At 40.9% G+C, this 13,400-nt stretch overlaps 1 protein-coding gene across 1 annotated transcript in view; it reads left to right on the top strand.

Moving 5' to 3' along the window:
- Window positions 1-13,400, top strand: part of obscnb (obscurin, cytoskeletal calmodulin and titin-interacting RhoGEF b) — a 170,288-nt gene that overhangs the window by 36,127 nt on the left and 120,761 nt on the right. The window contains exons 13-22 of the mRNA XM_088918145.1: window positions 698-973; window positions 2,108-2,383; window positions 3,530-3,796; window positions 4,878-5,147; window positions 7,408-7,674; window positions 8,304-8,570; window positions 9,755-9,867; window positions 10,578-10,731; window positions 12,595-12,756; window positions 13,211-13,315. Of these exons, the coding sequence (XP_088774271.1) occupies window positions 698-973; window positions 2,108-2,383; window positions 3,530-3,796; window positions 4,878-5,147; window positions 7,408-7,674; window positions 8,304-8,570; window positions 9,755-9,867; window positions 10,578-10,731; window positions 12,595-12,756; window positions 13,211-13,315 (2,157 nt within the window). The remainder of the gene's footprint in view (window positions 1-697; window positions 974-2,107; window positions 2,384-3,529; window positions 3,797-4,877; window positions 5,148-7,407; window positions 7,675-8,303; window positions 8,571-9,754; window positions 9,868-10,577; window positions 10,732-12,594; window positions 12,757-13,210; window positions 13,316-13,400) is intronic.

Below are 13,400 nucleotides of genomic sequence, written 5' to 3'. Positions count from 1 at the left end.
AATCTTCTCTGTTTGTGTGTCACGGTATTTATGCATCAATCCAGTACCTTTGTGGGTACTGAAAAACACTCTGAAGGCTGCAGAAAATTTCTGTGCCTGTCCAGTCTGGAGCAGTGTGATCCTTGTGATTTTATCTTTCAGCACAGTTAAGATAAGATAAGATTACGTTAGTGGCCATTTACAATTTCTTGTATCAGTAATTTGTCTTTTTACATACACCATCTTGCTCTCCATGAGATACACAGACAGGGAGAGAGAAGCTTGGGGTGAGAGCGCAGGGTCAGCCATTTATATGGCACCCCTGGAGCAGTTGGGGTTAAGGGCCTTGCTCAGGGGCCCAACAGAGTAGGATTCCTCTGCCGGCCACAGGATACGAACCAGCAACCTTCCAGCCACAGGCACAGATCCTTAGCCACAGAGCTACCACACTCCCCCCCTTTTTTTATTCTTGCCATCGATAGCCTTCTTTGTCAATTGCAGTCTTTCTGTTTGTATCATCATTTAGTGTTTTCATGTCACTGTCTTGTGGTGCTCAGTCTGTGCCAGTCCTTGGCTTTAGCACATGTAGGAGTGGTGCCCCTTGAAAGGCACTCTGTGGGCTGCTCCAGTCCAGAGCAGCGTGCTCCTCCTGTAAGCATGAGGCACTGCCCAGATCCACAGGGATGTGACGATGCCCCCTCTCCCCCCCCCCCCCCAGAGCCCCAGGCCACGTTCGCCAACAGGGACTCGGTGCAGAAGGAGGTGAAAGTCGCTGCCTCCCAGAAGGCCACGCTAAGCTGCGAGGTGTCCCAGGCCCAGACAGAGGTGAGGTGGTACAAGGACAGCAAGCAGCTGAGCTCCAGCAAGAAGCTGCGCATGGAGTCAGAGGGCAGGACCCGGCGGCTGGTGGTGGAGGGCGTGGAGAAGAAGGACGCGGGCGAGTACAGCTGCGAGGCTGGTGGAGACAAGCTGGTCTTTAAGATTCAGGTGGCAGGTAGGGCATCGGGTATCCTGGCTTCTCATCTTGGCACTGAGATTCTGATATCTAGCATGAATTTTTAAGTCTGTGTTTTTTTGTTAGATGTTATTAGAATATTTCTGTACAATATAAAGAGACCATAGTGGGATTGGAATCATTATCGTATTTAATTTTCTTTAAGAGGTACCTTATCATAGAGTGTTGCAGGAACTAGGTACCAGAAGCTTACAGATCTCTCCTCTAGCTGATGAGAGGTGGTATTTTCCAGTATGGAAGCCATAAAAAAAAGCAGTGACGATCTCATCTGCAATTGTGTGATTTGATTTTACCTTGGGCATTATGGTTGTACCCCTCCAGAAATAATTTGTCGTAATAGTTAAGCTCTCCCATTTTTGTCTTTTAAAACAGTGAATAGAGTGCACTGTTATTTTTTCATTGTACATTTGTTCATGCAGATATCCCGACTTTTTAAGGTCAGAGTAACCAACAGCAGCCTTCAGAAGCTGTCACTAAAACAGAAGCTAAGAATTCAACTTTCTGTGCTGCAGATGTTTAGAGTTTAGAGTCTACTCAGAGAGAGACATTTAGGCACTTGCACTTGATGCAGGGAGAGTATGTTCTGCTGCAGCTGTATTCGATCAGTCTCTCTAAAGAACGTTCAGTAGACAAGTGTTACTGTGTTATCAACTAGGTCATGAGGGTAGACTAGCTTAAAGATTATGATTAGGCCAGGGAAAAGATGAATATTTCCCATAGGTTTAAGGAAGAAGCAGGTTTGCTCTTCTGTAGGTTAGCAGGGAAAACAAGATTAGTGTTCCCTTAAAGTTTAATATGAAAAGGAGAAAGCACAGTGCTGCTGTCCTGACATTTCAGGTTGGGTTTACTAGGAATCTCTGGTGAGGCAAAAACATGTTAAAGATCAAATCAGGGTGGGAAGGCTTTTCAGCACCAGTATTCACAATCCCTCGCTGTCTGTAGTGTTAGATTTACAAGAAAGTTACCAGCACATAGGGTCCAGAGACCCTGATTTAAAGGGTTTATGTGTGTAGCTTCTCCACAACATGCCACCAGATTAAGGGGACCAACCATATTGTCACAGATGTTGAGAAAGGAGGAGTGAACTCAGTTTTATCTGGCTTCTTTCTCCAGAATCTCCGATGAAGTTCCAGAAGAAGACCGAAATAAAGGAAACGGTAACAGTACAGGAAAGTGAAAACATTGTCCTGACAGCCACTGTGACCTCTGAGAGTGCGGCAGTCAGGTGGTTCAGGGACGGAGTGGAGCTGAAGGAAGGGAAGAAGTATGAGATCAAGAAGGAGGGCCTGACGCGCCGACTGGTAATCAAATCTGCTGAGGCTAAAGACAGCGGCACCTACTCCTGTCAGACCGCTGACGACAAGCAGGAGTTCAGCGTTCAGGTCAAAGGTCGGTACCCACTGTATTAGAAATACTACAGAAAAATGACATTCACAAAAAAAAAACATAATGTAAAAAAGTACATTCTTATATATGTACTGTAATTAAAAGTAGAGTAAACACAGTCTTGCCTAATGATTTTGCCTTTTTACTTTGTTTTTTTAAGACAAAGGAGCAGTACATCAGCAAATAGAGAATCCAGTTTTAGGGTTTCTTTTTCTTACATCTAATATATAAAATAATGATGAATAAAGAGCAAAAAGTAAAAAAAAAAATCTGTTGGGTGAAATCCACAGTATTATGAAATTATCGTCATGAAAAATATATAATAATTTGTATTCTGACTATTTGCAGTTTTTAAAAAACTGAACAATGTCACTAGCTGGGTTTGCTCGTCTGACAAAACAACAAAAGGCCAAGTGCCATCAAGGTGAAGTTCTGACAGATGACAAATGGTAGTGGAAGTGGGTTTGAAGGAGGAACGTATCTCCCAAGAGTTACAGTGCATGAATTATTGTTGTAAGGCCAGTCTTACAAATAACACACAATTACAATAACAAATAACATGATAATGATTCAATTTTTTATATTAAGGATGGAAAAAACATAACTAAGCATTAATTCATATTTGCTCGGATCTCTTTTTACCATTTTCTCTGAACATTCTATCAGTCTGAAAGGGGACATTGTACAGTACTGTACGTGCTAGCAGATGTAATGATAGAAGAGATGGTTCTTTAAATCCTAGGAAAGTGTGATCGTCATTTACAGTTTTAGTGAAGATGATACATAATTCAGGCCTTGATTAAAAACTTATCTCTGTAATTTAATACATTTCATATATTATTTCACCGTTGCATATCAACAAAATACCAAGCTACTGCTCTGTTATTTTTCATTGTTAATACTTGAAATGCATTGTGTGCACAAAGGACACTTGTAGCAATATAGCCGGAACCTATATTTCATATTTTGTTTCCCATGGGGCTTTATATGTTGTACAGTATGTTGTATTTGTGTGTTTTTCAGATTTTTACCTCTTTGGTGTCAGACTCAGTTCAAGTATAGAAAAGTTCATTTTACAAAGTGAAGTAGTCATTATCTTAGGAATAACCCTCCTTGAAACAACATACATTTCCTGACGTCTTGTTTCAGAGCCTCCGTTGAAGTTTGCTGTGAAGCTGGAAGCCGTGACAGTGGAGCTGGGAGGGAACTTGACTCTGACCTGTGAGCTGAACCGCGCCCGGGGAGATGTGCTTTGGCGCCATAACAGGGTCGAGATCAAGCCCAGCAGCAGGTTTAGGATTCTGGCTGACGGAGCCAAGCGCATCCTCACAGTGACAGGGGTAACGAAGGAGGATGAGGGAGAGTACAGCTGTGAGTCGAAAGATGACAGGACAGCTGCCAAGGTCTCCACTAAAGGTTTGTGGCAAAACTCTGTTGAAAAGCTTCTGTCGTTAAAATGTCTTTAGTGTCTCATATAATGCTTAGTTGAGCTCTTAAAAGATATATCATCCCATAGCAAGTGGTCTTATCTGCTTTAGTCTTTATAATAGTGGCCTTATCTAGTGTTTAAGCAAAAAAAGTGGCCTTTCTCTTAAGGTGATACATTTAATTTGGGATGAACTGAAATAATTTTTCCATTCGTAAGATAAGCAATGCCGTTTCAATTTTGATTAGAAGGGATTTGGAAAACAATTGGCATTACACGACGATCACACTCTGAACTTTGGTGTTTTCAGTTCACTTTGCTTTGTGTTTTTGTGTCAGGAACAGTTGATTAATCAGCTTTGCATTTGTTTTATTGTAATAACTAGAAATCACCATGGTTTTATAAACTGTTAGGTTAGGTCATAAATTCCCTCATGGTTTTGAAGGGCCAACAACATTTATTAGTTATGATGTCAGTACATAAATAGTGCTACAAAATACTTATTGTACATATGCTGTTTGTAAGTGCTGAAGATTTTACATGAGTATCTGGCTCATGTAAAGGAATTCCAGGAGAAAAATCCACAAAGGAACATTTCACTTCATTGCCTCACACCAGACTGTAATAGCCTAACGCCTACTGAACCTAGGATGAAAAATACAGGATGTGAGATTTCAGTGCTTCAGCACTGCATGATTCTTCCTGATTTGTAATGGCAAGGAGCTGAGAGCATAGGACACTTATCCATCTAGTAAACTAAAAAAAAATAAGCCACCTTGATTCAGACCTACAGTACTATGAATGCAGCAGATAATCAAGAACAAAATAGGGCAGAGCAGAGTCTGATGTGAACACTCAAGCAGAAGGCTGATGCTCATACTGTACCATGGGCATTGCCATTTAAAGGGGAATTACAGTACACTGTTTTTAAGGAGTCTCAATTTAATATGACAGGGGTTGTTTACAAAATTGGAGCTTAGTTTAGGAGCAGCTTGAACAGGGATTAAAAAAACAAACTTTAAATCAAGAAAAAGATTACGCAAACGAAACTGACTGTTGTCTGTGCTTCAGCTCCTCGATTGGTCAGGTTCACTTCCAAGCTGAACACTGTGGCCGCGGTGGAAGGGAAGGACGCCGTATTCAAGTGCAGTGTGACCCCAGCCGATGCCAAAGTGGCGTGGTTCCACAACGGAGGCTCCGTCACGGTGGGGCCCAAGTTCAAGATCACTCAAGAGGGACCCAACCACTGGCTGACCATCACCTCCGTCACCTGCAAGGACGCAGGGGAGATCTCTGCGGAAACGGAAGGGAAAGTGACAAAGGCCAACCTTCAAGTGCAGGGTGAAACTTCCTCGCTTGCTTAGTATTAGATGATTTATTTACATGGTTTCTTGCAGGTCCGATTTTAGCAAAAGCGTCAGATACAATGTACAGTGGATATAAAAAGTCTATACACCATTATTGAAATTGCAGGTTTTTGTGATGTAAAGCCAGAAATCAAGATAAATCATGTCAGACATTTTTCCATCTTTAATGTGACCTTACAACCAACAAAATTCAAGAGAAAAACAAATAGATAATTATTAGGAAAAATAATTGAAATTAAAAAACCTACAACAACCTGGTTGCATAAGTGTGCACACCCTTTTATAATGGGGACTGTAGCTGTGTTCAGAGTTAACCAATCACATTCAAAATCATGTCCAATGGTAAGTAGCATACACCTGCCATCAAAGAAAATGATTCTGATCCACCTCAAATAAAAATCAGGTGTTCCTGTAGGATTTCCTTGAACCTTTCGGGTTGCATCCTACTGGGATAGCCATGGTCCACAAGGAGCTGACAAAACATCTACGGGATCTTATTGTTGAAAGGTACTGATCAGGAGAGGGTTATAAAAGAATATCAAAGGCATTGGATGTACCATGCAGCACTGTGAAGACCATCATCAATAAGTGGAAACACAGGGACATTGCCAAGATCAGGACGACCCTCCAAATTTGATGACAGTACAAGGAGAAAACTTATCAGGGAGGCTACCAAGAGGCTTACAGCAACATTAAAGGAGCTGCAGGAATTTCTGGCAGGTACTGGTCACTCCTTGCATGTGACAACAATCTCCCGTATTCTGCACATATCTGGGCTATGAGGTAGGGTGGCAAGACAGAAGCCATTTTTCACAAAAAAGAACATCCAAGCCTGTCTAATCACCCCAAACCATGTGGGAAAATGTCTTATGGTCTGATGAGACAAAGGTTGAACTTTTTAGCCTTAATTCTAAAAGATATGTTTGACGCAGACAACATGGCCCATCATCCAAAGAACACCATACCTACTGTGAAGCATGGTGGTGGAAGCATCATGCTTTGGGGCTGCTTCTCTTCAGCTGGGACAGGGGCTTTAGTCAAGATAGATGGGATAATGTCTAGCTCCAAATATCAAGATATTTTGGCACAAAACCTGCTAAAGATAAAGAGGAATTTCACCTTCCAACATGATAACGACCCAAAGCACACATCCAAGTCAACCAAAGAATTCAACCAAGGAAGATCAAAGTCTTGGAATGGCCCAGTCAGAGCTCAGACCTCAATCCCATACAAAACCTGTGGAATGACCTAAAGAGGGCTGTGCACATGAGATGCTCTGGCAATTTGAAGGAGCTTGAACTTTTTTTGCAAGGAAGAGTGGGATAAAATTGCAAAGTCCAGGTGTGCAAAGTTGACAGAGACTTATTCACAAAGACATAGTAATGCTAATACTATACTATACTAATGCAAAAAGTGCTTCCACAAAGTATTAGTTGGGGGAGGTGTGCACACTTATGCAACCAGGGTGTTGTAGGCTTTTTAATTTAAATTATTTTTCCTAATAATTATCTATTTGTTTTTCACATTAAAGGTCACATTAAAGATGGAAAAATGTCTGGCATGATTTATCTTGATTTCTGGCTTTACATCACAAAAACCTGCAATTTCAATACAGTTGTGTAGACTTTTTATATCCACTGTATGTACATACCATGACATTAACTACATGACTAACTACTTAACTACTCAGTAATAATAATAATAATAATAATTATTGCTTACACTTATATAGCGCTTTTCTGGAAACTCCACTCAAAGTGCTTTACAGGTAATGGGGACTCCCCTCCACCACCACCTGGATGATGCAATGGCAGCCATAGTGTGCCAGAATGCTCACCACACATCAGCTATCAGTGGGGAGGAGAGCAGAGTAATGTAGCCAATTCATAGAAGGGGATTATTAGGAGGCCATGATTGGTAAAGGCCAATCAAATTTGGCCAGGACACCGGGGTTACACCCCTACTCTTTTCGAGAAACGCCCTGGGATTTTTAATGACCACAGAGAGTCAGGACCTCAGTTTTACGTCTCATCTGAAGGACGGCGCCTGTTTACAGTATAGTGTCCCCGTCACTATACTGGGGCATTAGGACCCACATGGACCGCAGGGTGAGCGCCCCCTGCTGGCCCCACTAACACCTCTTCCAGCAGCAACCAAGGAAGTTACTGTGCTGTAAACAATGTCTAAATGACTAAAATGGTTGTTCATGAGCGTTGTCTTCTTCGTGCTCACAGAGATGCCGGTGACGTTCCCGAAGAAGCTGGGGAACCAGACGGTGCAGGAGCAGGACGAGGTGGTTTTGGAGGTGGAGCTGAGCAAGCCCTCCGCGGAGGTGAAGTGGATGAAGAACAGCGTGGTGGTGCAGCCCGGGGACAACATCCAGATCCGCACCGAGGGCACCCGACAGGCCCTTGTCATAAAGAGTGTGACCTTTGCGGATCGCGGATACTACAGCTGTGAGACCCTGGACGACAAGACACAGGCCAAGCTCACCGTGGAGAGTACGAGGACTTCATCATTGCAATTACAATTATTTATGGCTCTTTCAAACTTTTGAATAAGTGTGCATATTTGTAAGATCTGACAGAAAATCATTCTTTTAAAAACAGTGAAGTGTAGCAGACTAAGACGTTTTTGACCGTCAACGGCTTTCTAAGTGCTAGAAAGACTTTGTGAAACTGGCTACTGTCTTTGGCACTGTTGCACTGAATTGGGTCATTCATTTTTATACAAAAAGCGTATTAAAACAGATTGAAGGATTGAAGTTATACAATAATTAACTATTATTGGGCAGAACTCAAAACAAATCAGGAGAAACATTTGGAGAACATTAAATGTATATGAATCCTTCTTGATCTGATTTTTACTGTGCCTTTAATAATTTACTTCCTGAATACCTTCTATAAATGGAATATAATTTTATTTACTCCTTCAGGCTGGAGATATTTCAATGTAATTTCAGGAGCTATTGGAACCACAATGGACATACCACAAAATCATTAAATGCAAAGTATGAAGTCATTAACATTTTAGTAAGTCATTATACGGTAGAGGCTTGGGCAGTGGAGTAAGGAACATCATGCCTTGTTCCCACACATTTCTTCTTCCTCTGCCCTTTGTGTCACCACAGTGAGGAAGGTGACGTTGGTACGAGGGCTGGAAGAGGTGAAGGTGGAGGAGAAGGAGACTGTAACCTTCGAGGTGGAGCTCAATCACGCCGATGTGGAAGGTTCGTGGACCAGAGATGCTGTCAGGCTGAAACCAGGGGCCAACTGCCGTATCTCAGCACTGGGGACGAAGCATTCCCTCACGCTGTCCAACCTCAGGCTGGAGGACTCAGGGCTGGTTTCCTTCCAGGCTGAAGGGGTGCACACGTCTGGGAGACTTATTGTAACAGGTATTGTCATGTCCCTGAACTCAGAAGCAGTATCACCATGATATCTGGAAGTGATGCTTCCTTTATGGAGCAAATCAAGAACAATAAGAAAATAGTAACCCTGTACACATATACTGTACAGTTCTTTTAATAAAATCCTGAACATCAGTCATCATTTACAGGATATTTAAAGTTTGACAAATGTGATAAAAATAAGAGTAATGAAAATGAAAAAAAAAACATTATAGACCATTTCACCTTACCTCACTGTCACAGGTGAAAAAAGATTAAATTGTATGTCCGTTTAGTTTGTGATACACCTGGGAATTAGTGTGCCATTGCAACAATCTTTAAAGAGGTACTGTAAGTTTAGGTAAACACACACACAAACACACAGCCAAACTGTATAAAACAAGCGCTCCTTTTATTTTACAGTGTGAGAAAATAATTCAACCAAACTCAAAACAAAACTTAAGACCCTATCTAAGATCTTAATTAGCTTCTTCATTTCTCTTTTCATAAGTAATTGGGGAGCTGAGCAGCTTCATGTTTCTCTCAAAAACCTCTTCCAAAATCTCTCTCTGAGACTCTTCTCCAGATTAAATGCTTCTCAGAACCTTAGACTCTTGCAGAAACTCATTCTTGGCTCATGTCCATAGGGCCATCCTTGTTCTTCAGTCATTCTCTTGGCTTCTTCTCCCACTGCTGCTCCCATGCAGCACGATGGATCTGCCCTCTGTCCCCAGACAGCAGATATGGACTGCCTTATCTTCCAGGCTTTCTAAATTGTCACTTGACCAATGTCTTTTCTCACTGGTCAGGTGACTGAGGGTGACAAGACATTTCCCACAGCTTCCTGGGGAAAGTAGTTTAGTCAAGCAATGCCTTCTGAACCTGCCATACACCCCTCATATTTCTCTTCTTCAAAACATAAAATTGTATTACTCTGTGATTTTTATAGAAAACAACAGTTTGCATTACCCTGATGGTGCCCTCTAATGCATATGCATTGTCTGAAAGGGTCAAGTCTTAATAAAGTTTTGTTAAACTAAAAAAAAGACAGTTCCATAGAAGACAGGTCTTCAATTCATTGTGTATGATATGTTGCCTGTTTGAGGTGATGCAAAGAGAATAGTCAGAAAGCACATTTAAGAACATTAACTGTGCCTGTTAATGTAGGATTTCCCTTGATCTTATATCCCCAGAGCCTGCTGTGAAGTTCACCAAAACTCTTCAGGACATCAAAGTTCCTGAAAAGGAGAAAGTGACCTTTGAGTGTGAGCTTTCCAGAGCCAATGCAGATGTCAAGTGGTTCAAGGTAGGTTAGGGGTAGATACAGTAGGACCACCCCTATATGGAATGCATATACAATTTATTTCACCGGTAGCTTTCACTCAAGGTTGAACTGTGGTAACACTAAGTTATAGTCATAACACAGTTGCCATGGGAAATTATTATATAGGAAATTACCTTTTTTCCTATATGTGAAGGAGCAGGACATTAATCATGACTTCAAAATTTGTATTCATTTCATCATTGAATGTATCCAGTAAATCTGAAAGTTCCATTAAGTTCACTATCCTGATGAAGAGTATTTTCTGTCCATGTAATGTACTGTAAGTTGTGAGTGTAGCAATGATGTGACATACTAAAGTCAGACTCCTGAAATGGTGAATGTAAAATATTGTAGGTAACTGAATGAGTACACAGTAGAATTCAGTATAACACGTTCACTTATTTCTTGTTAGCTCTTTTCAGAACTCTTATTGGGTGCAAACTATACAAACTGTGGTTAAATGGAACAAGTGTTTGGGTGTCTGTGGATCAAACTGTCAAGTGCTGATGTGGAACTTAATGGAGTGTTTCTTGGATCAATAAGCTACCACAGCAATAACAGGATGAGCAATTCAAGCTGGATTCAGCCCTCTCATCTGTCATGTCTCTAAAGTTTAATGCAGTTTGTTGCAGTAGAATGAGTAGCTTGAGCTGGTGTCCACTCTCCTGAATGACTCTTTGTTATCTCTTCAGGATGATGTTGAACTGAAGCCTGGGAAGAAACTGAGCATCATTTCCCAGGGCCGCAAGAGAAGCCTGCTGATTCACAAGTGTGCCTATGAAGATCAGGGCCTGTATGCATGTGACATGACTGATAACAAGACCTCAGCTAAGCTGACTGTTCACGGTATGGACAAATGCCTCAGCATGAACACAGATTTGCAAGACTGTATTAGATTTACATGCTATTTTCACTTGAAATTATTCCCTTTTGAAAACTGTAACAAAGAAGCAAGATTACTGTAAATACTTTATTTAAGATGAGAATCTATATTGTAATGTTGCTTTTACCTGAAATTCCCTGTGGTACTGCATATATCTTAGAAGCACAAAAGTAACATTCAGTGTAATTGTAATATCAAACAAAAAATACTTTCACACTTTAATAGAGGAGTTCATTATACACTCACTGGTCAGAAAATGTATGGCAAATAAATAGACCTACTTTAACACTGTGGGAACCAGTGGCATCAGTTACAGTACACACTCCATTACGCTTATACACCCTTACATTAACAAGAGTATTAATGGGATTAGGCTGTGCTGCAAATAGAAGCTTGTGAAATCTATGACACCTCTTATTAAAACTGTTCTTGGTACTGTACATGTACAGTTATTTGTGAGTTCCTACTGTTTTGTCCAGTGAATGTAAAAAAAGAACTTTCCATCAAATGCATTGTAATTTTCCAGTAACATTCTAGCACTATTTCTTCTAAATTTCTAGCCATGCTTTTATTTTTGCATTTATCTTCTGTGACTAAAGTCAAGTGGGAAACTGGCACAGAAGTCAAGGGGGATCATCAAAGGCACTAAAGTGAGAACTTAAATGCTGTAAAAGTCCTCCTTCCATGGTCATAGAGTGCCAGAATGCAACGGTCTAGATCTTCCCTTCCTTGGCAGGTGGATTTGGGAACCATCTTGCATGTTGAACCCTTGGAAAAGGAATGTCTCGCTCTCAGCTAGACACCCTTGGAGTTTTGCAGACTCCTCCCTCTCCTCTGGGGACATTCGACATCTACCAGCACTCTTTTTCCTGGATTATTGAATGTTTTGCAACACTTCAGTCTGCTTTCCCTTCTTTATGGAAAATTGAAGTGTCAATCTTGATTCACTTTCATAGCTGTGGCAATCTGTTGTCCAACTTTCCCAGAGGTCACTGTTGCAGTGGTCATACCAGTTTCCAGGGTAGAGAAGAGGACAGCTGGATCACCATTTATCCTCCTTTCCAGATAAATTGCACCAGATGTAACTGGCATCTTTTAGGCGGAAAACATGGATCCCACTGATATTTGAGGTCCCATCCTGTGTCCTTCAAGAGGCACTCTGGAGCATGGTACCCCTGTCCTGTGGGGTAGACATAGGGTTGTAGTTTTTCCATTGACATGGGTTTTCGCTCTTTCAGCACATGGATGGCCCCTATTTGTATACTTTTGCAGCTCCAACCTGTCACAAACTCACATACGCAACATACCTCAGCACACCACAGCTGAACAGGAGGGTCAGGTTTTGGCACAAAATGTGGCAGTACTTGATCTCATACCATTTAAAGGTTTCAGGTAATCCACACTACACAGACACAGTCCAGAGGCATGTCTTGGCATTCTGGGGCCTTGTCTTTCCATTGAACATTATTAAAATATCTTTCCCAAATCAAACCCCTCTTTTGTACAAGACAACCCATGTGTAAACTGTTCAATCAAATTAAAAATACAATTATTTGACCCTGCTCAGCTATTTACATCAATGTAGTCTTGGAGGTAATTTCCTATGTAGCGTCTGGTGATATCTTCCCCTACATGCAATTGTAAACCTCAGTTTGCACAATTTGCTACAACAGACTTCACACAAGATGTGGAGGGTCAGTACATGTTCCTTACATTCCTTGAATGTCAATGTCATTCGGCTTAGTGCATTCCAAACTTGAGCAGAAAAATTAGGGGTGATGTTCAGTGATTTATGTCTTGATCACATCGTTACTCATTATCCATAGCCCGGGATATCCAGATCTTGAAGCCACTGGTAGATGTGGAAGTGGTGGAAAAAGAGAGCGCAGCCTTTGTGTGTGAAATCTCCCATGATGAAGTGGAGACACAGTGGTACAAGAACAATGGCAAGATAAAGCCCGGAGACAACATCAAGATGAGACAGGAAGGTGAGCCTGTGTGGCGATAACCGATTAACAGATAAACTGAAATACAGTGAACAGTTTTACTGTGCGAAAAACCAAGAGAAACTGAATAAGAGGAGGATAAAAGGTTTTACTAAATGCTGTGTGAGAAAATATCTTGTATAGGTAATTCTGTGCACTTTGAAAGCTAAATTAGCTTCAGAAAAAGTTTAGATTAAAGGGAAATTTATGATTAAATTGTTGCCTTAAAATGTGCATTCTACATCACCATAAACCATCTCTGGGAATTATACTGTAGTTGATACTAAGAACCCAATAATTACACCCATTCAGATGTTATTTTATTGCCACTACTGAGATTTCATAGTCAAAGATCAAAATTCATACTTTCTTCAACTGTAGTACTTTTATGTATCACAATTCAAGACCAGGCACCAGATATAATGCGATTTGTATTGTTTCTTCTTTTTAATACCAGGGAGAACATATGTGTTACTGTTCAAGTCTGTAAAGCCAGAAGATGCAGCTGAAATCAAATTTACTGCCGAGAAAACTTCATCCACAGCAAAACTTAAGGTCAAAGGTAACTTGTAATATACAGTATACTATTGCAGATGAAAATATTATTTATATTCAATGAAACATTAAATAATAGAAAATGAAGTTCC

Source organism: Atractosteus spatula, chromosome 6, assembly GCF_055471065.1.
Source record: "Atractosteus spatula isolate fAtrSpa1 chromosome 6, fAtrSpa1.hap1, whole genome shotgun sequence".
NCBI lineage: Eukaryota > Metazoa > Chordata > Actinopteri > Semionotiformes > Lepisosteidae > Atractosteus > Atractosteus spatula.
The sequence above is the reverse complement of the archived record's forward strand: the minus strand, read 5'-3'. Positions and strand labels throughout refer to the sequence as shown.